Source organism: Macrotis lagotis, chromosome 5 (genome assembly GCF_037893015.1).
Source record: "Macrotis lagotis isolate mMagLag1 chromosome 5, bilby.v1.9.chrom.fasta, whole genome shotgun sequence".
Taxonomy (NCBI): Eukaryota; Metazoa; Chordata; class Mammalia; order Peramelemorphia; family Peramelidae; genus Macrotis; species Macrotis lagotis.
The window spans coordinates 82,635,508-82,660,361 of NC_133662.1; the positions used below are offsets into that span (position 1 = coordinate 82,635,508).

At 38.3% G+C, this 24,854-nt stretch overlaps 1 protein-coding gene across 11 annotated transcripts in view; it reads left to right on the top strand.

The window, feature by feature from the left end:
- ANKRD6 (ankyrin repeat domain 6) overlaps positions 1-24,854 on the top strand; it is a 261,561-nt gene that overhangs the window by 229,709 nt on the left and 6,998 nt on the right. For 9 of the 11 annotated variants that reach the window (XM_074187154.1, XM_074187153.1, XM_074187152.1 and 6 more), the window contains 8 exons: positions 655-753; positions 3,683-3,760; positions 7,877-7,981; positions 9,955-10,161; positions 10,653-10,838; positions 12,106-12,258; positions 13,122-13,235; positions 24,347-24,473. In XM_074187154.1, the coding sequence (XP_074043255.1) occupies positions 655-753; positions 3,683-3,760; positions 7,877-7,981; positions 9,955-10,161; positions 10,653-10,838; positions 12,106-12,258; positions 13,122-13,235; positions 24,347-24,473 (1,069 nt within the window). The remainder of the gene's footprint in view (positions 1-654; positions 754-3,682; positions 3,761-7,876; positions 7,982-9,954; positions 10,162-10,652; positions 10,839-12,105; positions 12,259-13,121; positions 13,236-24,346; positions 24,474-24,854) is intronic. The other 2 variants (XM_074187156.1, XM_074187151.1) reach the window with 1 other exon arrangement.

The following is a 24,854-nucleotide window of genomic DNA, read 5'->3' on the forward strand; positions in this document are numbered from 1 at the left end:
TACAAAAGTAAATCCTCAAAGAACTATTAAAAATTTCTATTATGAAATTATCTGTGCATAAAAATACATGCAGATTTTTAAAATTAGTATGTAAGTGAGCTTAAATTTTTATATTTTTTCTTCAAAATTTCCCAAACTTTATTTTATTTTAGGGGGAAATTGATTATCCCTAGGCAAACTTAATAAACTCTTGGATTAGGAGGAGGAAAAAGTAACAAGGGAAGGCAAGGAAATGATCCTGGGGCAGTTAGGTGGTGCAGTGGATAGAACACTGGCCCTGGAATCAGGAGGGCCTAAGTTCAAATCTAGCCTTAGACACTTAATAATTACCTAGCTAAGTGACCTTGGGCAAGTCATTTAACCCCATTGTCTTGCCAAAATAAAAAACAAAAAAATATATATAGATCTCAAAAGTTTGCTGTGAATGGGTAAGTTTGGGGTATGCTGATTTTACTCAATCCATCATTAAGAATAACTGTCTTCTGCCAAATGAATTTTTTTAAAGAAAAGTCTGTGTTTAGCAGACTACAATTCAAGATATTTAAACCTGAAGAGACAGAGCTCGATTCAGGATGGGAAGGACATGTAAGAAAGGTACTAAGAAGCTCCTGCAATGGTTGTTGGTATTTTTTTTCTCCTTCTGTTGACTTTCAGGCTGGAGACACAGCTCTTCACATTGCTGCTGCTCTAAATCATAAAAAAGTGGCTAAAATTTTACTGGAAGCAGGTGCTGATGGGACAGTTGTCAACAATGTAAGTGAGGCCATGATCATTTCTGAAATTCTCTCCATTGCTCTTCTATCATTTTTTTAACATTTTGAATTTTACAATTTTTCCCCAATCAGGGTTACTTCCCCCCCACCTCCCACAAAAGGTAGTCTGATAATCTTTACATTGTTTCCATAATATACATTGATCAAAATTGAATGTGTCAAGAGGAAAAAAAACATATTCTTGAGGAAAAAATAAAATGTTAGAGATGGCAAAATTACGTAGTACATAAGACAATTTTTTTTTTAACTGAAGGTGATAGTCTTTGGTCTTTGTTTAAAGTCCACAGTACTTTCTTTGGATACAGATGGTATTCTCCATCATAAATACTTTAAAATTGTCCCTGATTATTGCACTGATGGAATGAGCAAGTCCATTAAGGTTGACCATCACACCCATGTCGCTGTTAGAGTGTACAATGTTCTCCTGTTTTGCTCTTCTAAAAAGATCATAGGGATCTTTTTTGAAAACTCCACAGGTTTCAAGGAAATCAGTCCTTCTTCCCAGTATCTTGGTGAGCTCAGAGGTCCAAGAGAGGAGAATAGAGGGGAGGGAAAAATCCTTGTGCTTAGTAGCACAGGAAAATGGATAGAAAAGCCCCCCACCTCTGTGGATTCAGTAATTGGGAGTCTCCTTTGCTAAATAAACAAGAGAGATGGAGCCCTCAACAGGTCTCCCCTGAACTCTGAAGAGAAGGAGAACTGAGTCCATTTTCTCATGCTTGGTTATTACTGGGGTAAATAGTTCAAAACTGGGGATGAACTCTCAACCATTTTGCCTTCTTTCCCCAGGTTTATATTCCTATCCTTTCTAGCCTTGGCTTGGTACTATTGTCGTTCTTCGGACAGTTACAACTCATTGTCTGAATTAGAATGAGGTTGAATTCAGTTGAGTTAGGAGGAGGAAAAAAAGTAACAGGGAGGCTGGGGGTGATAGAAGGCAAGGAAATGAGATTGGTTGGATTGCTCTGGCTCCTACCCATGTCTGTAGTGTTCTGGAGCAAAGCCCATACTAAAAAATCATATAGTGCTGATAATATCTCTTAGAGTTGTATCCTAGTTAACCAGAGAAAAATGGAAGTAGATTTTCCTTTCTGTATCTTGTTCAGTTTAGAACAACCAGGATAATTTCCCCTTTGTTTCTCCTATCATTCTTTTCTTTTTTAATTCCGCCCCAATTTAGACCCCCCTTTTCCTTATGCTTGGGATATTGTACCAATCTCTTGATTGGTCTCTCTGCTTTTACTCTTTCTCTTCCCCAATTAATTTTATAAACCCTTGGCTTACTAATCCCCTCATCATACTTTTACTGTGTCAAAAATATTCATTGGTGGGGCGACTAGGTGGAGTAGTGGACAGAGCACTGGCCCTGGAGTCAGTAGTACCTGAGTGCAAATCCGGCCTCAGATACTTAATAATTACCTAGCCGTGTGGCCTTGGGCAAGTCATTTAACCCCACTGCCTTGCAAATACCCTTAAAAAATATTCACTGGTTCCCTTAGTGTTCAAGTCCAAACTCTTGAGCTTGGCATATTGCTCTTTTGTTACGCTCTACTAAAAACCCTCAGCCAGTGTCCTTCCCCTTTCCTCCCAAAAAGAATCCAAGCAATTCACAAACACACTCTTGTTCCCCTTTTTTTTTTTTTTTTAGATTTTTCAAGGCAGTGGGGTTAAGTGGTTTGCCCAAGGCCACATGGCTAGGTAATTATTGAGTATCTGAGGCCGGATTTGAACTCAAGCACTCCTGACTCCAGGGCTGGTGCTCTATCCACTGCGCCACCTAGCCACCCCACTCTTGTTCTTTACAATTTGTCTTTGTTTACTTATACCAAAAAGAACCTCCTCTTATGTAAATACTATCCAATAAAGACCCAGTTCAAGCCCTATCTCCTAAATAAAGTCTTTTTGGACTATTTCAGTCTATCATGATTTTTTTCCTATTATAGTTATTGGTTGTACTAGTGATTTGGTACTTGCCACAAATTGCCTTGTCCTGTTAAAATGGGAGAAGACATTCAAGAGCCACAGAATGAATGAATGAATGAATGAGTGAATGAGTGAAAAGACATTTATGAAGTACTTACTTTGTGTTCAGTGCTATTCTAAGCAATGGAGAAAAAATTGAAAAAGTAGAAAAATGTGACAGTCCCTGATCTTGAAGAGATCACATTCTGATGGAGGTAGCCAAAAAATGACAGAAGTAAAGTTGAAGAAACATTAAAGTAGATAATTTAAATAATAATTTAAAGCTAATAATAATAATAATAATAATAATAATAATAATGTTAAAGTAATTTCAGGGATCCTTGCAAGAATCATCTACTCTGGTGAGAGCATGGGGTATACAAAGCTGAATAGTATGAATTACAATTGAAAAAAGAAGAATGGGGCCTTGACCTTAAAAAGCTTTGATTACAGGCTAAAGAGTTTGAACTTTATTTGGTAGGTAATGGGGAGCCACTGTAAGTTTTTTAGTAAAAGTCATGTAATATTATAGGTTGGAGAGACTGGAGATAGGAAAACTAGATAGCAAGTGTTGCATTAGACCAGGCAAAAGCAGTAAAAGCTGACCTTGGTGGTAGCAGTGTGGAATAAAAGGTGGTAGGCAGAATTAGATGATCTCTTGTAGCAAAATAATTTAGACTACTTTAAAAAGAAATTACTGTGGTTAAATATGACTTTTCTTAGACATAAAAGAACCCTCCAAATTTTATTGAATCTATAAGCTTTTTGTATATTTCCATCATCACCCTGAAAGTAGAGTTGTTGAAAATGTGGTAGTGGATTTCTATTCCCTGAGGCTCTACCTATATATGCTTATTATCCGTTATGCCAACTTTTGGATAAACTGTTGTATTTTTAAATAATTGGTCCCATATACCCTTACCTTTCTATGTGATTCCTTCCTTTAGGCTGGTCAGACACCACTAGAGACAGCCCGGCATCACAATAATCCTGAAGTTGCTCTTCTCCTCACCAAAGCACCACAGGCAGGTTTTAATTGATTTTTTATTAGAAAATAGTTTTTACTGATCCCTGTTATACCAGTTCTGTCAGACAGCTCTCAGGATGCCTGTTTTCTTCTGATTAATGACTGGAAATAGAAAAAACTTTTGACAAAGTATAGCGCTTATTTTATACTAAAATTCCTACAAAATTCAGGCATTAAAGGGATTTTTCTCAACAGGATGCAAATGACATATCTAAAAACCACACTCAAGCATTTTAGGCAATAAGGAAATGCTCAGTTTTCTCAGTAATTATAGGAAAAGGGGCAGCTAGGTGGCACAGTTGATAGAGCACTGGCCCTGGAGTCAGGAGGACCTGAGTTCAAATCCAGCCTCAGACATTTAATAATTGCTTAGTTGTGTGACCTTGAGCACAAGTGACTTAATCCCATTGCCTTGGAAAAAAAAAAGAAAGTTAATAGGGGAAAAAATAATTATACCACTTTCTATAATTTTGTTCAACATAGTTACTGAATTGCTAGCAATAGCAAAAGAAAGAAATTTAATTACTTTAATTTAAATTTCTTCAAAAGAAAGAAATTTAAATCAGAACATGGACAGAAAGGGCCAAAATGATTCCTATCTGCTAATAATGTGATTGTGTTCTTCATTTTTTTTTTTGCTAATTCTGGGGTTTTTCCTAATTGAGACAATAGCTTCCATAAAGTACCAGGATAGAAAAAGAACTTATGGAAGTCAAATTTATTTCTATATGGTTAATGTGACTTATGTTGAAAGAAGACTGCTACCCTGATTCCAAACATGAGAGAGGTATAGGTAATGGAACTAAAGAAAGTTGTTTTTTTTTTTTCTATATGGTTAATGTGACTTATGTTGAAAGAAGACTGCTACCCTGATTCCAAACATGAGAGAGGTATAGGTAATGGAACTAAAGAAAGTTGTTTTTTTTTTAAAGACAACATTTATTTGCATCAGAATCCTGTGCCATGATAAACTTAGAATGTTGCCTATGATCTCAGTTATTAATTTCCATATCACAGAAATATGTCTGGTATTCATCAGTAACTAGTGACAAGTAAATCACAAAGATTTTCATGCTTTTCATTCAAAATTTTGATCACAGAAATAAGGTGATAATTACTGGTAGTACCCCAAGGGTTAAGAAATAGGTGAGGGCCCCCATAGATACATGAGCTACCAGACTGCCCCCTTTAAATTGCCTTGTAAGGATGCTGTTAATAGAAATGTACCTTTTGAAGACTTTTGAAAATTGGTTTCTAGTAGATGTGAGAGAACTTTAAAATGTCTAAACAAATGTGAGGTATTTATTCATTTATACATTCAACAAACATAAATTAAAAACCTAATGTGTGTGGTACATCTAAGAAATTAAAAAATTTGTACTCATATTAATGGTAATAGTTATAATGATAATTGTACTTATGTAGCCTTTTAAAATTTACAATGTCCTTTCTACATGTTAATGTAGAATCTCACAATATTTGAATTTCACACCAACCCTCTAAGATAGGGAGAAGTTGAGAATGACACCTAGTTTGGGAGACTGGCAACTGGAATTCCTCACCTGTAATAGGGATTTTGAGCAAGAGAAGACTTTAGGGAATGATAATAAGTTCTATCTTGTATGTGTTGAATTTAAGATGTCTCTTAGACATCCAGTTTGTGATGTCTGAAAAGCATTTGGAAATGTGAAATTGAAGGTCATTATGGAGGGGTTAGGTAGATTTAAGAATCATCATCATAGTGATAATAATTAGATTCATGGGAAGTGAAGTGGAATAGGAGAAGAGAAAAGGATCCAGGACGGAGCCCTTTAGATTAGTCCATCCATGGTTAGAGGAGATAGCCTGAATGAAGCTCTTGAAAAGGAGACTAAGAGGGGCAGGCTAGGTGGCATAGTGGATAAAGCACCGGCCTTGGAGTCAGGAGTACCTGGGTTCAAATCTGGTCTCAGACACTTAATAATTACCATGTGGCCTTGGGCAAGCCACTTAAACCCACTGCCTTGAAAAAACTAAAAAAAAAAAAAGGAGACTAAGAAGGAGCTGTCAGATAGAAGAGTAGAGAAGAGAAGAAGGTTGGTTGTATAAGAGGAAAGATTTTTTTTCTGAAAACAGAAAGAAGAGATAATCAAGCTGAAGAGGGTGATCAGCAGTTTCAAAGGCTACAGAGAGTCAAGAAAAATGAAGATTGAGAAAAGGTCATTGGATTTGGCAACATTGATAGTTTTGAAGAGATCAATTTTGGTGGAATGATGAGGTCAGAAGCTGAATTAGAGAAAGAGAGAGAAGAGAGTAAATGGAGAAAATAAAGGTCTCTATTGCAGACGGACTTCTCAAGAAGTTATCCAGAATAAAGTTTGATAGTAGTGATGGAAGAATCAAGTGAGAGATACAGACATGTTTGTAAGCAGTAGGCAAGGAGAGAGTGAAGAACAGTGACTTACAGGTAATGCCAGAGGGATCAGTCTCTTGGAGATGGGCTAGAACAGGATCACTTGTGCAGGTAAAAGGTTTGCCTTGGTCAGAAGTAGGGGAACCTCTTCTTGTGAGATGGATAAAGGAGGGGATGGTGGCAGGAGGCATCTGAATTATGAGATGAGGACGAAGGGAGAAGAGGGAGTTCGTGGTGAATGGTCTTAATTTTTTTCACTAAAATAAGAGGCAACATTCTCAGCTTGGAGGATAGGAAGTTTGAGGAGGGGATTAAAAGGTTTGGAAGAGCTAATGTAGAGAATGGGACAATGAACTGTTAATAAAGAGAGTGCAGAGGGAATCCCTGGCAGCAGTGGAAGTCAAGTAGTGGTTGTACAACATAAATTCATAATGAACAGACAGAAAAGCTACATGATTTTCACCACCTGTGTTTAGCAACACATGTGTGGGAATGAAGGTAGAGGAGGGTGGGAGTGATCCAAGGCTGAGACTTGCCAAGGTAGAACCAATTGGCAATAGGATAAGGGGACTCAAGAGAGGAAGAGAGTGTGAGTTGAACTGGTTAACAAAGGAATCAAGATCGGAAAAAGAGGAGAGAGAGTAGATAATAAAAAAGAAATGACCCAGAAGAGAATTAGGGGTCATGGAATTGGAGGTCACAGGTGAGGATGAAGAGGAGGATTTGGTAAGGGAAGACATAGGGAGAGATGAGAAGCCAGTAGATTAGGGTCAAATAAAGGGAATAAGGAATTCTTGAACATGGAGGTGTGTAACATTTGTGGGTAATGACAAAATCAAGAGTGTGACTGTTTTGTGTGTAGGTGAAGTAGGGTAGAGTAGTTAGGTCATGGGAAGTAAGTTCAGTTGAAGAACTGAATGGTCAAGGTATCTGAGAGACAGGCAATGTGTACACTGAAGTCCCAAGAAAATTTGGGCAAGAGTTAAGCAGGTAAGAACAAGATGTGAGCAAGGTGCCAAATTCAGTGAAGAAGGAAAGGAAATAGCCTGGAATCTTTAGACACAGCTACCAGGATTGGTGGCAGATGAGGTTTGAATGTAGTTGTTTCTTTTCTTTTGGGAGGGGCCCAGCTTGAAGTTCATTTTTTAGCTAGCTTTCCCTAATTATCCCTTAGACAGCAACCACCTGTCACTTTTAGCACTATGCTATATCTGTATCAGTTATATGTACCATTTGTCTGTGTTACGCAGGTAGGTTATATATTATAGTGGATGAATATGCTGGACATAGGATCAGGAAGACATGAGTGCAAATCCTGATTCAGATGCTTATTAACTGGGTGACCCTGGCCAAATTGCTTCAGTGTCCTGAGCTTTACTAGTTGTGTGACCTTCTGTTGTTTAACTTCCATAAGCCTCAGTTTTCTTATCCATAAAATGGGGATACTAATAGCACCTACCTCATAAGACTGTGATGGGGATCAAAGGAGATAACATGTAAAACTCTCTGTAAACTTTAAAGCATTATGTAAATATTAACTTTTTAATGTTAAATATTACAACTGTTTCATTAAATCATAAACACTAGGTGAAGAAACAACATGTTCCTACTCCAATTTTTCAGTCTCAGAGCACCCACTTCCATCTCCTTCTTCCCCATCTTACCTCCCCCCGCCCAATCAGGAGCCAATAGTTCTGACAGTGATATGTTTGCTCACCTCAGGTCTTGCGCTTCAGTCGTGGGAGAAGCCTACGAAAAAAGAGAGAGAAGCTCAAGGAGGAGAGGAGAGCTCAGTCTGTCCCACGAGATGAGGTGGCCCAAAGCAAGGTGTGTGACCCAACCCTATTGCCCACCTCGCAGGAAGAGGATGCACATAGGTCCTGCTCAGTCAACAGGATGGGCCTCTGGCAGCCTTTTCCTTCTTCTCACCTCTTAGTCAGATGGTAGCTGGAGTCTTCCTCCTCTCTTTTGACTTCATATTCTTTCTACACTAAAGTTTCAAATCATGTTGCCCAGCCCTTTGAACATTGCAACCTGTTGTTTTATTCTTTTCACAATCACAAGTATTAACAGGAAAGTGAAGAGTCTTTTTTTCTCCTTCCCTTGACATTGGCAAGATAGAAGACAGGGAGACAAGAGACAGAGGAATATGCCTTTTAACACAAAATTATATCAGTAACCACTTGCTTCTGTCCTTGTCAAAACCTTCTCCCTTGGTTCCAATGTTGAAGTTATAGAAGTTTCATGTAATATATATGCAAGGTTTTAAATTTTCATGTATGAGTGATTCATAGATTATTTGTAAGTGACTCATGTTTTATTTTATTTAAAAGTTTCAAGGCCATGTAGCTTTGGTCCCAGTATCTAGAGATGACCTATAAATTCAGGAAGTTCAGAATTAGACAGAGGATATCATTTTAACTATTTTCATGAAGTACTTTTATTCAGAGGGACTACTTGTGTTTACTTGAGATACCACCACTTGCTAGGTAGCTGTTTAGATTGTTTATGGAATCTGTGAAGGACTTAGTATGTCTCCAGGTAATTTTAGATGGTACCACTTAGACTGGGAACCTTGCCTATATTTGCTATTGAGGCTCTTGGCTTCCATCATTCAACTTTGGGCCATCTGAATAAAAGTCTTAGTGTAAGAGGTTGGGCAATGATCAAAATTGAGAAGTTCAGATCCTGCTACAGTGCTAAGATGTTAGAACATTGTTTGAGATGTCTTAGATCTCCACAGTTCTAGAAAAGCATCGAGAGAAAATTATCTTGCTTGAATATATATGTATTACTCACAAGAAATTTTTATTTGACTTCCCCCCCAAATAGTTTGTGAGGTAGGAGCGAGAGAAAATAGATTTCTATTTATTTTTAATAGAGTTGTTATAGAGAACTATTCAGATGTGGAATGCAGCATATGCTGTCAAATGACATCACCAATGCCTTATTAGTGATACTTAAGCATTTTACTTTGTTCAAGAGACTTTTCATGAAATATGAGTAATTTGTAAATATATGTAATGTAAAACTTCAAAAATATCAATAAAACTTTTAAATTTAAAAGGGGGAGGGAACAGCACTAAGAATATTAATTTTCTTAATACCTAAAAAATAAAAAAGAATTCAGAGTATTAATTTGTTCTGTTAAAATCAGATCAAATACAAGAAGCAAATAGTCCATTTACAGGCCCCTAAAGTTGTGCTCCCTTCTAGATAGCCTATATGCCAGGAATTCTCAACAATTTTTTTGTCATGGATTCCCTTTATCAATCTATAGAAGCCTATGGACTCCTTCACTATAAGATATTTCTAAATACATAAAATAAAATACATAGAATTACAAAGGAAAACAATTATATTGAAATATAATTATCAAAATATTGTTTTAAAAATCAAGTTCATGAACACACACAGAACCTCAGCTGATGCTAGAGAGAACATGATTCTGATGTATTCAAAATCAAACAGCAGATCAATTTTTATTTTAAAGGTGGACTCTATAGTGACCGTGTTACAAGGTAGAGACAAGGACTTGGGATTTGAATCCCAACTCTAGTCACTTATTAATTGAATCACCTGGGCCAATCATTCCATCTCTCCAGAATCCCCTCTTCTCTCATCTATAAAATCAGGGATCCTGAAAGGCCCTTTGACAACAAGGCTGTCTTTGAAAATGAATTTGGTGGGTGGGAGATGGAGGGAGCCATGTAATGGAATTGTAAGACATCTCTGAGGGAGGTTTCACTACAGTGTTAGTCTTCTGTTTATCTGTTTCTTTCCCCATTTGTTTCTTGTAGGGAAGTGTCTCAGCAGCAGACACTCCCAGTAGTGAGCAGGCCACTCAGAAGAAAGGAGAAACCAAAGAAGAATTCTACTCAGCATCTCCAGAGCCCCCAGCAAAGAATAACCGAAAGAAAAAACTGAAACAAAAGGTGACGATGATGGATTTGAAAGCAGCTCCCTCTGAGGGAAAGAGTCAAGTCAAGCAGTTAGACATATGTCTGGTAATATCATTTCACAATGACTATAGGAGGCTCAGCTCCCTTGCCAACAATGGTTTGCAGTGAGCGTACAGATATATACAGGCTGTGCCTGAAGGTGTTTGGTGGAGAAGACTACACAGTTATTAGTGTGAGAGGGCTGTAAATCTGAAGATCAAATTTTGAGGCAAAGTGGCAAAGTTCCTTTATCAATAAAGTGTTCAAAGCATGCCTTTGACCACCCCCTCTCCCAGCAGTTCTTCACCTTTTTTTTTGTTATGGACCCCTCTGACAGTATAAAGAAGCCTTTAGATCCTTTCTCATAAATAAATGCATAAATACATAGAATTGCAAAAGAAACCAATTATATTGCAGTACAATTATCAAAATATTTTTAAAAGAAAATGAGTCTGAGGTCTATTGCACTTGTCAAATCACTATTGGCCTCACTATTGCTGATCTACCTTTGAGTGATCCTGGTAATTGGAAAAGGTACCATCTCCCTCTCTCCTCAGGTATCTGCATTCTCTGACCCCACATCCCCAGCTGACCAGCAGCCTGTTCCTGGGCACCAGAAGAACTCGCATAATCACCCCAAAAAGAGGAATAAGCATCGTTGTTCATCTCCACCCCCTCCTCATGAGTTCAGAGCATACCAACTGTATACCTTATACCGTGGAAAAGATGGAAAAGTTATGCAGGTGATTCAAGTCTCTAATTGAGGACAATGACAACAAGGCAGTCTATTGAAAATGAATTTGGTGGGTGGGAGATGGAGGGAGCCATGTAATGGAATTGTAAGACATCTCTGAGGGAGGTTTCACTACAGTGTTAGTCAGTCTTCTGATGGTCAGGTCAAAGTTCCCCAAGTGTGTAGGGGTCACTGATTTATAATAATTTTATATGGCTGTGGGAAACCTTTTATTCTGCCAAGGGCCATTTGGATTTATAACATCATTTGCAAACCATACAAATTATCTACTTAAAAATTAAACTGCTATATTTGGTCAAAAATTTAATTAATTCAACCCTAAAAAGCTTCTAGATTGATTGAATTTCTAGTCCTACCTGTGGTTGCCTTGTCAGCACCAGACCAAATGATTTTCACAGATCTTATATGACCAGTGGGCCAGGTGTTCCCCACCCCTCTTTTTTACCAAGGTAAATATATTAGATTGTTGTTATGTGTAATGAATGTATAATGCACCTGGCAAACTTCAAAGTACTATTGAAATGGCATTATTATGATTATAAAGGCACCAGGCAGAGCTCAAATGGGTACTTTGAGGCTAGCCAAGGGGAACACTTTTGAATTGCTCCAGCTGGTGAGGATCCCAGGCAGAGGCAGAGGCAGTAGAGGGGGAACCTACAAGGTGAGACGAGAACCCCAGGCTTAGTCTCAAAAGTGACCTGGATTTGAATCTTACTGGCAAAGGGCAAATCCCTTAAAGTTCCTGTCCTCAGTTTCCTCATCTATAAAATGTGGATTATAATAGCTGTGGGCTCTACTTTCCAGGGTGGTTGTAAAGATACAGTGAGATACAGGACACTTTGCAAACCTGAAAGAGCTGTTAATTTTTGTTATCATCACAACAGACAAAAGTAGCAACAAAAAATACTTCATATGCCTTGTAAGTCAGTTAATGTTACATTGATAGCAAAGTCTTTTTTTGTTAGCTGACTTTAAAGTTGATACTCCATATATTTTTGATGAATTTAATTGCCTGAACAATATACACATGCATAAATAAAATACAGAATGATTTCATGTACATAATCCTTAGCTCTCAGTATAGACCTCATACCATTATAACCTTAGCTACAGAATTTTAACTTGTCTGGGTTTCTGAGATGAAACTCATTAGCCTAGAGCATTTTAAGTTACTGCCAAAAAAGAAATAAAGTTTTGCTAATTGGATCTATGTTAATGATTTTTCTGTTAATTCAAGACTTTTATTTTTCTCCCAGGCACCAATAAATGGATGTCGTTGTGAACCATTGATTAATAAACTGGAGAATCAGCTGGAGGCAACAGTTGAGGAGATAAAGGCAGAGTTTGGAACTGTGCAAGATAAGATGAACACAAAATTGGGGCAGATGGAGAATAAGACCCAACATCAAGTAAGGAAATGAATATTGACAAGTATTTTTAATAAAAAAGTAAAATCTGGGTGTGACCTGAGGATCCCATGTTTTTTTTCTCTGAAAACACCCTAGGGGATGATTCTACATGTATAACCTATATTGGCTTACTCAACATCATCAGGAGATGGGAAGGGAGAGGGATGGAGATAGAAAAATGAAAAACTCAAAAACTTACAAAAAGATGAATGCTGTAAACTGTCTTTGCATGTAATTGAAAAAATAAATTAACATTTAAACATTAAAAAAGAAAAGAAAACATCCCAAGGAGAAATTTCATTTTTGTGAATAATATTTCTAAGGAAAATGATATGCTGTGTGAATTGGAATTTTGGAAAATAATATTTTTTAAAGAATATCTCTTTTTCTTGGATTTGTGATATCTATTCTCCAACCAAGAGAATCTACTTTATTCTTTATCGATCAATCAATAAATAAGCATTTACTAAGTCCCTGAGCTCATGGAATGCCAGGATCCCTACTGGATGATTGAAGTTCATTGTCAAGAATGCCTGAGAATGCTGTGGGAAAAAAATACTATACTTGGTGCTAGTATGTTTATTATATTATACACACACACACACACACACACACACACACACACACACACACACACACACATATATGCATCTGCAGTAGTGGATATGTCCAGGAGTTCCCTTGCCTTGTGAGTACCAAGAAAACAAAAGTAGACTAAAACAAAATGGGCAAGGTATACTGAATTCCTTTTAAAGGTCCCCATCTGATTGCTCTTAGGGCTGCCATTATTGTGGGTATATGGGCTGGGGTCTACATTCATGTATGTGACCTTATTGATGGACTCTCTTTGCATTGAATCCTAGCTACGAGTTCTGGATAAGTTGATGGCTGAGCGGCTATCAGCAGAGAGATCGGAGTGTTTGCACCGCCTGCAGCAACATACCGAACTGGAGAAGCATGAGGGAGAGAAACGACAGGTAAGCACCAAGAGGGTCAATCTTTTTATGACTCAAAGACCCACCTTACACTTTTATAGATCTACCATACTTCAGGCAAAGGGACCGAAACCCCTCAAAATTGTTTTATTGCATAGCATTTTCTGTATGCAATCCTGAAGTGAATTTAGCATTTTTAATGAGGGCTCTGAACTTTCCTCAGACATTGGAGGTGTTGTGTTTCCTCCCAAAATATAATTCATGATTGAAAGCTGTTTGGTCAGTCTACAAGGACTGCTTGGTGCCAAGCTCTGGATAACATTGATAAAGATACATTGACAGAGACAGAAATACTGTCTCCCCCATTCTAGTGGGGGAGACAACATACATACAGTCATGTATGTATAAGACTATAAAGGGGAGACAATCTGCAAGAGAAGGCACTAATGGAAGGGAGGAGGGGACCAGGAATGGTCATTCCCTGAACATGGGAATTGAACTGAGTTTTGAAGGAAACTAGGGGTAAGGGGAAAGAATAAGGGGGTCCTGGAGTGAAAAAGCACAGTATCAGAAGAAGGAATGTCGTATGCAAAGAACTGCAAAATAACCAGCCTTGCTGGGTCATGAAGTATGTGGAAGGGGGTAAGGTGTAAGAAGATTAGAAAAGAAGAGACTGAGTTGGGAAAGGCTTTAAGAGCCAAACAAGATTTTATATCCATACTGGAGGTAATGGGGTATCCCTGGAGTTTAATAAGTAGGGAGGTGATATATTCAGACCTGCTTTGTAGGAAAGATCACTTTGGCAGGTGAGAGGAAGATGGAGTTGGAAGAGACTCAAGATAAGACCAACAAGAAGAAACCAACAAAGTAGAAACAATAAGCTTTAACAACATTTAGATGGAATAAGGAGCCAGAGATGATGCCAAGGATGTATGCTTATGGCTGCTGGAAGGATGGTGGTCTTAGTAATAGAAAAGTTGAAAAGAGGGTAGGATTTGGGAGGAAAGATGATTTCTTTTTTGGACCTCTTGAGTTTAAGATGTCTGTGGGACATGCAGTTCAAGATGCCTATTAAACATTTGAAGATATGAGACTGGAATTCAGGGAAAAGATCGGGACTGAATAGACAGATCTGAGAATCATTTGTATTGAGATGGAGATCGAATCCATGGGAACTAAGGAAATCACCAAAGAGGGAGGACCAAACTGTGGAGGATACTCACAGTCAGCAGGTCTGATCTAGAGTAGGGATGTCCAAAATGCAACCCATCTGTGGGTTTACTAAATGCTTTAGTAAATGAAGCCAAGTTACCACAGAGCTCTCACTAAAATGGAAAATCAAAATATATTGCATATTGTTTGAATAAAAACTTATAGAAGTAAAGTTGGACAACCCTGATCTAGAGAAAGAGCCAGCAAAAGAGACTGAGTAAAAGTGGTCAGATAGGTACAGAGGAGAACCAAGAGAGAACAGTGTCAGAAACTTGGGGAGGAGCAGGTATCCAAGAGAAAAGGATGATATAAAATGCAAAGATCTGCATAAATGTTAAGTAGAATGAGAAATTAGACAAGACCAACAGATAAACAATTAAGAGATCACTGGTGACTTTGGAGAGAGTAGTTTAGGTGGAATGAGGTCAGAATTCAGACTCTGATGGGTTCTGCACAGCGAGGAACTAGAATTCTTCACTATAAAGGGGTTAAGCACAAAAGGGTAGAAAACTAAAATCTAGGGGCGGCTAGGTAGCACAGTGGATAGAGCACTGGCCTTGGAGTCAGGAGTACCTGAGTTCAAATACGGCCCCAGACACTTAATAATTACCTAGCTGTGTGGCCTTGGGTAAGCCACTTAACCCCATTGCCTTGAAAAATCTTAAAAAAAAAAAGGTAAAATCTTACAACTGGTGAAATCAATTGGCAGTTTTTTTTTTTTTAATGATGGGGTAGATATGGGCATGTTTGTCAGCATCAAAGAAGCAGCTACTAGGAAGATAGTGAAAATAAGTGAGAGAGTTGAAATGATAGGAGGAGCCAGATTGCTGCAGTGGATGGGATGAAATAAGAAGGTGCTGGCAAAGAGAAAAGTCATTTCCATATGTGAAATGGGGTGAAGGAGATAGTGGAGGAAGGCATATAAAGGAGATACAATTAGGAGGGAAGTAGAGGGAACTCAGTGAACTTTTTCAATGAACTATGAGACAAGGACTTCAACTAAGAGTTTCAAGAGTAGGGGTAACGTAAGAGACTTGAAAAAAACTTGGAAAGATTTGTTTTATACTACATATCATTAAACGAGTTATTTCTTAAGATTTTATAACTGGCTTTCCCCCCAATTTGAATGTTCCAGTCAGGCAAGGCTGAGGCCAGGCTTAATAGTCTGCAAAGTTAATCCATGTTTTCTTTAGTTCTTTCATTACGGATTCCCAACACTCCCCGCTATTTCTGCCTATGAACCCCACTATAGATTTTTTGAAATATTTAATATTTTAATTTTCCCAATTACATGTAAATTTTAACATTCATTTTTTAAAAATCTGGCATCATCCTTGACTCCTCATTCTATCCAGTCTTTTGTTAAGATTTATTATTTCTAAATTTACAATAGAACCCTTCCTACCACCTCCAATAAAGTCAGTTATTCTTCTTGAGGTGGATGGATTTTTGGAATTGGAATTGTTTTGAATTGTTGTATTGTTGAGAATACCTAAGTCATTCACAGTTGATCATTATATGATATTGCTGATACTGTATACAATGTTTTCCTGGTTCAGCTCATTTCATTTTGCATCAGGTCAAGTAAGTCTTCCCAGGTTTTTCTGAAAGTATCTGCTCATCACTTCTTATAGCGCAATAGTATTCAATCATAATTATATAAAACAACTTGTTCAACCATTCCCCAATTGATGAAGGTCCCCTTAATGTCCAGTTCTTCACCACCATAAAAAGAACTGCTATGAATATTTTTGTATATATAAATTCTTTTACTTTTTGGTCTTTAATATCTTTGGGATATGGACCTAGTCCATTAGACATTTTAAATGATTTATTTAATATGTATTCCATTTCTGTCCATGAATGATTTTTATCCTCAGCACCCTCCCTCCTTCCAAAAGAAATCCCCTTATAAATAGCACCAAAAGATGGTTTTGAAGATAGACAGAGATAATTTGGTCCAAATCATGCCCCCCATGCAGGTGAGGAATCACCAAGAGGGGCCCAAGGTCACAGTTATGGAATAGTAAATCTTATCTAAATCCAAATCTAGTCCTCTTTCTCCTACATTTCTTACTTAGGAATAATCTAATAGGATAAAATATAATGGGGATAGAATAATCTAATAAAATGAAATATAATGGGGATCTTATGCTTGGATTCAAAAAAAGAACTTCACAAATATATAAAGTTCAACATAAGTCAATATTATGCTATGGAAGCCAAGAAAATCAATGCAAGCTTGAACTGATTAACAAGTAGAGTAAAAAAAAAAAAACACAAGTAGAGTAGACCATTACTAAAGAATCATAGGACCCCCAAATGATAAATGATCAAAGGATATGGAAAGGCAATTCTCAGATGAAGAAATCAAAGCTATAATTATATGAAAAACTTCTCTAAATCATTTTTTTAACCTAAGGAACCTTTTTTTTTTTAAATTAAAGATTTTATTTTGAGTTTTGCAATTTTTCCCCTGATCTTACTTCCCTCCCCCTACCTCCCCACAGCAGGCAATTTGTCATTCTTTACTTTGTTTCTATGGTGTACATTGATCCAAATAGAATGTAATGAGAGAGAAATCCTATCCTTAAGGAAGAAACATAAAGTATAAGAGACAGCAAGATCAGACAATAAGATACCAGGTTTTTTTTCCTAAATTTAAAGTCATAGTCCTTAGTCTTTGTTCAAACTCCACAGTTGTTTCTCTGGATACAGATGGTATTCTCCATTGCAGACAGCCCTAAATTGTCCCTGATTGTTGCACTGATGGAATGAGAAAGTCCATCAAGGCCGATCATCGCCCCCATGTTGCTGTTAGGGTGTACAGTGTTCTGGTTCTGCTCATCTCACTCAGCATCAGTTCATGCAAATCCATCCAAGCTTCCCTGAATTCCCATTTCTCCTGGTTTCTAATAGAGCAATAGTGTTCCATGACATACATATACCACAGTTTGCTAAGCCATTCCCAATTGAAGGACATTTACTTGATTTCCAATTCTTTGCCACCACAAACAGGGCTGCTATGAATATTTTTTTTTTTTTTTTTGCAAAGCAGATGGGGTTAAGTGGCTTGCTCAAGGCCACACAGCTAGGTAATTATTAAGTGTCTGAGACCAGATTTGAACCCAGGTACTCCTGACTCCAAGGCCGGTGCTTTATCCACTATGCCACCTATCTGCCCCATATTTTTTTAATATTTAATATTTATTTATTCTCATTTTGTACAAATAATGTTTTTATGCATTAATAAAATATTCTTGTTTAAGAGTAAACAAAATACCCCCTCCCCCCCAAATATTATAGACTTGCTTGAGCAATAAAGTAAAGGGGAGAGAAAAAAATTAAAATTAAAAAAAATAATAGTAATAATTGTAGGTATGGCCAGGTTGCGCATTGGATGGAGCACCAGCCCTGGAGCCATGAGCACCCAAGCCTACATCTGGCCCCATACACCCAACAATCACCCAGCCATGTGACATGCAAGCCACCCCAACCCCACTGCCCTGCAAAAACCAAAAAAAAAAAAAAAAGACCCAAAATAAAATATAATAGTAATAATAGTAGGGGTGGCTGGTTGGTGGACAGAGCATTGGCCCTTGATCCAGGAGCACCCAGGTCCAAATCTAGCCTCAGACACCCAACGATTACCCTGCTATGTGGCCCCAGGCAGGCCACCCAGCCCCATTTGCCCTGCACCCTGCCCCAAAATAATAATAATAAAAAATGTGCTTGAGTCTTTGTTCCAACACCAACAACTCTGTCATGGGTGGATCACATTCTTTATGATATGTCCATGGCAAAAGTTACTTCCATATTTTTCCTCCATTGCCATTGCTGATCGCAACTCCCTCCTTTCGTATTTCTCCACTACCGTGTACTATATTTTTTCTCTCCCTTTCACTCCGACTCTGCTGTTGGGTAGCTGAGTGGTGCGGCAGACAGGTCCCTGGTCCTGTGGCCAAGAAGCCCTGAGCCCCCATACCACCCCTTAGGCCCAGCTGCCACCTGGCCCTATGGTCCTGGACAGGCCATCCAAGCCCAGCCCCTTGCAAGAAGTAAAAAAGAAAATGTGTTATATCTGCCTACTCTCCCCCCATGGTCCATCCTCTCCTCCATCACTCACATCCCCCCCTTCCCCCGTCCCCCTTCTCTCCTTCTTACTCCAGATGCCTATACCCCATTGAGTGTGTGTGTGTATATATATATATATATATATATATATATATATATATATATATATATATATATATATATTATACTGCTTCCTCTCCTAGTATATATATATATATATATATATATATATATATATATATATATATATATATACTGCTTCCTCTCCTAGCCACCTCTGATGAGAGCGAAGATTCCCTCATTCCCCCTTGCCTTCCCCCTTCCATATCATTGCAATAGCTCATTGTAATAGAGAAAAATCTTATTATATGAAATATATTGGCCTATACCCCGTCTCCTTTTTCTTTCTCCGATTGCATTTCCCTTTTTTCTATTGATTCCATTTTTATACCATATTTTATCTTCAAATTCAGCTTTCTCCTGTGCTTCAACTATAAAAGCTCCTTCTACCTGCTCTATTAACTGAGAAGGTTCATATGAATATCATCAGTGTCATTTTTCTATAAAGGAATCATGCAGTTCATCATCATTAAGTCCCTCATATTTTACCCTTCTCCTCCAATCTCTATGCTTCACCTGAGTCCTGTATTTGAAGATCAAACCTTCTGTTCAGCTCTGGCCATTCCAACAGGAACATTTGAAATTCCCCCAGTTCATTGAAAAATCCATCTTTTTCCCTGGAAGAGAACATTCATTTTTGCTGGGTAGTTGATTCTTGGTTGCATTCCAAGCTCTTTTGCCTTCCAGTATATTATATTCCAAGCCCTACAAGCCTTTAATGTAGTTGCTGCTAAGTCCTGTGTGATCCTGACTGCAGTTCCACGATATTTGAACTGTGTCCTTCTGGCTGCTTGTAATATTTTCTCTTTGACTTGGGAGTTCTGGAACTTGGCTATAATATTCCTAGGGGTTGGTTTTTTGGGATCTCTTTCTCGGGGAGAGGGGGGATCAGTGGATTCGCTCCATTTCTATTTTGACCTCTGCTTCTTAGGATATCAGGGCAATTTTCCTGTAGTAATTCTTTGAAAATGATATCAAGGCTCTTTTCCTGATCATGACTTTCAGGTATTCCAATAATTTTTAAATTATCTTTCCTAAATCTGTTTTCCATATTAGTTGTTTCTTCAATGAGATGTTTCATATTTTCTTCCAATTTTTCATTTTTTTGGTTTTGAAGTAATGAGTCCTGATTTCTTGTAAATTCATCGATCTCCCTGAATTCTATTCTTTTTCTGAAGGATTTGTTCTCCTCAGGGAGTTTTCTTATCTCTTTTTCCATCTGGCCAATTTTGCTTTTTAAAGCATTCTTCTCCTCAATCACTTTTTGAACTGTTTTATCCATTTGATCTAAGCTGGTTTTTAGCATGCTATTTTCTTCAGCATTTTTTTGGATTTCCTTGACTAGACTGCTGACTTCATTTTCATGTTTTTCCTGCATCTCTCTCATTTCTTTTCCCGGTTTTTCTTCTAACTCCCTCATTTGATTTTCAAAGTCTTTTTTGAGCTTTGTCATAGCCTGATCCCAATTTCTGTTTTTCTTGGAGTCTTTAGATGCAAGAACTTGTTCTTCCTTATCTTTAGACTGAGTGTTTTGATCCTTCTTAGGATCATATGCAAAATATTTCTCAATGGTGTTCCTCTTTTTTTCTCTGCTTGCTCATTTTCCCAGCCTAAGCCTGTTTTTGGGGGTGCTTCCTGAGCTTTTGGGACACTCCCACAAGGGTCTCCATGTGTGAGGCTCTGTCCTCCCTCCTGGTCTGTGAATGACCATAAGCGCCCCCCTCTGCCATGGGGCTGAGGTGGAGGGGGCCGGGCTGTTCTATGGGGGCACCTAGACTGCGATCAGGATCTGAATGTGGTCAGAGCCCCAGTGTCCTGTTCCAGGGGCAGAGGACAGAGCTCGGCAGTCTCTCTCTCTTCACTCCCCTCCCTCAGCTCAATGGGCTCATGCCCTGGGGGCTCCTGCTTACCGCTCTGCCTGCTTCTGTTTCAGGATCTGGGCTGAAAGACCAAGCTGCTCCCTGTGTGCCCCAAGGGCTGGGCTCCACGTACTTGCTCTGGCAGAGGTCCCCAGCTGTTCCCCCAATTTGTGCCCAGTGCTCTCTGGGGTGTAGCTCAGGAAACTCCCCCGCTGCTGTGAGCCGTGGCTCCCAGTGCCCTGGGGCTGCTTCCGGGAGGTTGGCGGGTCACCCCTCTGGCGGGCCACCCCTCCAACCCCAGGGAGCAGAGCCTTTCTGCTCTTTTCCAGGTTACCTTGAGTAGGAGAACTGCCTCACTGTGTCCCTCTGTGGGTTCTGTCTCTCGAAAATTTAGTTAAAGGCCTTAGTTTCAAAGATTTATGAAAGGGCACCTAAGACAAGATCTGCTCTTGTTGCCATCTTGGCTCCACCCCCTGCTATGAATATTTTTGTACAAGTGATGTTTTTACCCTTTTTCCTCATCTTCTCAGGGTATAGATAGACCCAGTAGTGGTATTTCTGGATCAAAGGGTATGCACATTTTTGCTGCCCTTTGGGCATAGTTCCAGACTGCTCTCCAGAAAGGTTGGATGAGTTCACAGCTCCACCAACAGTGTAATGGTGTCCTAGATTTCCCACAACCTTTCCAACAATGATCATTATTCTTTCTGGTCATATTGGCCAGTCTGAGAGGTGTGAGGTGATACCTCAGAGAAGCTTTAATTTGCATTTCTCTAATAAGTAATGATTCTAAATCATTATTGACTAGAGAAATGCAAATTAAAACATCTCTGAGGTACCACTTCACTCCTATTAGATTGGCCAATATGACTAAAAAGGAAAATGATCAGCGTTGGAGAGGAATGTGGGAAAAATGGGACACACATGCATTGTTGGTGGAGTTGTGTACTGATCCAGTCTTTCTGGAGAGCAATTTGGAAATGTGGCACTGAAGGGCAATAAAACTGTGTATATCCTTTGATCAAGCAATACTACAGCTAGATCTGTATCCTGAAGAAATCATGAGAAAGGGTAAAAATCCCACATGTATAAAAATATTCATAGCAGCTCTTTTTGAGTGGCAAAGAATTGAAAATTAAGGAGATGCCCATCAACTGGGAAATGGTGAACAAACTGTAGTATATGAATGTGATGGAACACTATGGTTCTATAAGAAATCATGAGAGATGGTATTTCAGAAAAGTCTGGAAAGACTTGTATGAATTGACATGGCATGAAATGAGCAGGACCAGATGACCATTATACACACTAATAACATTAGATGATGATCAACTATGATGGACTTGTTCATTTCAGAAATGCAATATTCAAAGACAATTTTAAAAGATTTGTGATAGAAAATGCCATACATATCCAGAGAGGGGAACTTTGGAGTTTAAATGAAGACCAAAGCTTATTATGTCATTTTTTTTCTCTCTAATGTTTTTCTTCTGTTTGGATTTGGTTCTTCTTCCACAACGTGATCAATATGGATCTATGTTTAGCATGGTTCTAAATGTAGAACCTATATCAGATTACTTTCTGTTGGGGGAGGAGGGAGGGGAGGAAGAAAAATGTTAAAACCCCAAAACTTGCAAAAAAATGATAGATAAAACTATTGCAACCAGTCGGAAAAACAAATAAATGAAATATTTAAGTTAAAAAAGAGAGAGAAAGACTCATAGGATCACAGAATCAGAGAGTTGAAAGATTCTTCAGCTGCCATCTAAGCCATACACCAAGGGAATACATCCTCTAATATACCCAATAAGTAGTCTTCCTCTGCTGAAAGAGTTAAAGGAGCCATTCTAGCTGTCTTCAATTTATCTGACCAACTGACAAATAGAAGGGCTATTTTTGCTTTCCTTGACCCTCTTGGCTTATTATTGTTCAATCATGTCTGACTCTTCAAGACCCATGGAGTTTTCTTGGCAAAGATCCATTTTCTTCTCTGGTGTGACCCCATTTTAGAGATAAGGAATTAAGGCAAATAGGAATTAAGTGACTTGCTCAGGGTTGCACAGCCAGTGAGTAATTGAGGCCAGATTTAAATTCAGATCTTCCCAAGTCCAAGCATTCTAGTCACTACATCAGTTGATTTGCCCCCTTGTCTCTGCTCCTAAGAGCTTCCATTTTCTTTTCTTTTTTAAAAAAAGATTTTATTTATTTTCAGTTTTACAATTTTTTCCCCTATTCTTGCTTTCCTTCCCCCCACTCCCCCACAGAATGCAGTCTGTTAGTCCTCACATTGTTTCCATGGTATACAATGATCTAAGTTGAATGTGATGAGAGAGAAATCATATCCGTAAGGAGAGCTTCCATTTTCTTAAACCATTCTTAAGCAGATGCTGATGTAGGGAGATTAGAACAATCAACTTTTTTGGCCCTTTCCCTTCTGGCCTCTCCAGTCAGATTTCAACAGATGTAATAATTGGATATAAAGAGACAGTCAAACAAAATGGAATTTTCATGTTTGGGCTACCTGGAGAGTGAAGGTGTTACTAAAGAAAAGAAGGAAGTTGATAACAGAAATTGGTTCAGGAAAGTGGGGAAAGATTTGTTTTGCAGAGATGTAATCTCTGCCTTCTCTGAATTCTTATTGTGTTTAGTTTGTGCTTCACTAGCAGCACATTCTGTACTGTTATGCATCATTGAAATGTGCCTTGTGTACATTGATTCAGTCTTTGTTAACCCCAATTTGGATTTCTTGGCAAAGATACTAGATCTCCATTCCAGTTCCATTCTCCATTTTATAGATGAGGAAACTGAGACTTGTCCAGGGTCACACAGCTGATAAGTGTCTGAGGCTGGATTTGAACTCAAGAAGATGAGTTGTTTGGGTTTTTTTTGGTTTTTGCAAGGCAGTGGGGTTAAGTGACTTGCCCAAGGTAGGTAATTATTAAGTGTCTGAGTCTGAATTTGAACTCGAGTCCTCCTGACTCCAGGGCCGGTGCTCCATCTACTGTACCACCTAGCTGCCCTGAAGATGAGTCTTCTTGATTTCCATCCCAGCACTCTATCCACTGTACCACTTAGCTACCCATGAGTTTAAATGTATAACTGAAAGGATTGTGATTTTTGAAATATTTTGTATTATAGAGCACATTAACCAAATAAAGTGAATATATCTTTCCCACTACAAGGCATTCCCCTACCCTATCTTCAAAGGCAGCAGTGATTCCATCTTGTATTATCCTAACATGATTTAGCCAGTATTTTATGCATGTAAATCCTTCATAAATATCTAATGAATAAATACCTGCCTTTGTGCTAAATCAGTGACAACCTTGAAAGTCTATATGGTGCCAGGGCTAGAAAGAAGACAGAAATATTTGGTTTCAGATCCTACCTCTGACCTGTTTTCTGACCTGGTCAAGTCCCTTAACCTCTCAGTATTCTCTAGGTGCCTCTTTTAAGACTATAAACTTCAGAGAAGATACCTCCATTTTTAGAGGGACTTTCCTCACCTGGGAAGTCCCAATACCAGTGGGCCCATGCTCTATTTTAATAACAACCAATGGAGAACAAGTAGAAGACAAGAGTGCACAATATTTCTATGGTGTTTTACAATTAGAAAACCTTCATATGTATTATCTAATTTGATCCTCACATTATCACTTTAAGTATTAGTCCTATTTTATGGATTTAATTCATGAATCCAGTATGCTTTCCACTGTATCACAAAAAAGTTGATGAATTTGTTGACTGTCTTTATAGTTTAGTTCATATAAGTAAGGAAGAGGATGGGGTGGCAAAGTTAAGGTCTTCAACAGCAAAATATCATTTTCATAAAAGCCCAATTATTGCTTTAGTTCATCTGCAGATTTCACTTTGTATCTTCTTTATTAGGTGTCCCTAGTGGATGAATTGAAAACATGGTGTATGTTAAAGATTCAGAATCTGGAGCTGAAACTTTCTGGAGATTCCAGAGCCTCCAGGCCTAAATCAACCCCATCTACTTCTGAATCCCTTACAGGTAATCTGAACCCAGAGATGCCTTAAAATTACAGACCACTGAGCTTTTAAAGGCGTCACAGTCCTGTAATATCATTTTCAGTTGTTTCTTAAAAGATAATAGTTAGCATAAAATGACAATCATGATAAAACATTTTTGATTTCTGCCTAGTGTGTCTGAGCTCAGCTGTGGTATCTTAAGATTAGGGATGGTTAACTAGGATGTCTATTCCTTCCGATTTAATGAGGTAGGGGTCTCCCTCTAAACTTGCTCCCTTTCCTTATTCACCTTCTTGACTTAGGGTAAAACACTACTAAAATACCAGTTTTCTATGAAAAACCTACTGTGCAAGATAGTGATGCCCCAGGGATGCTTTGAATAGAATGTCTTTTTCATTGACAC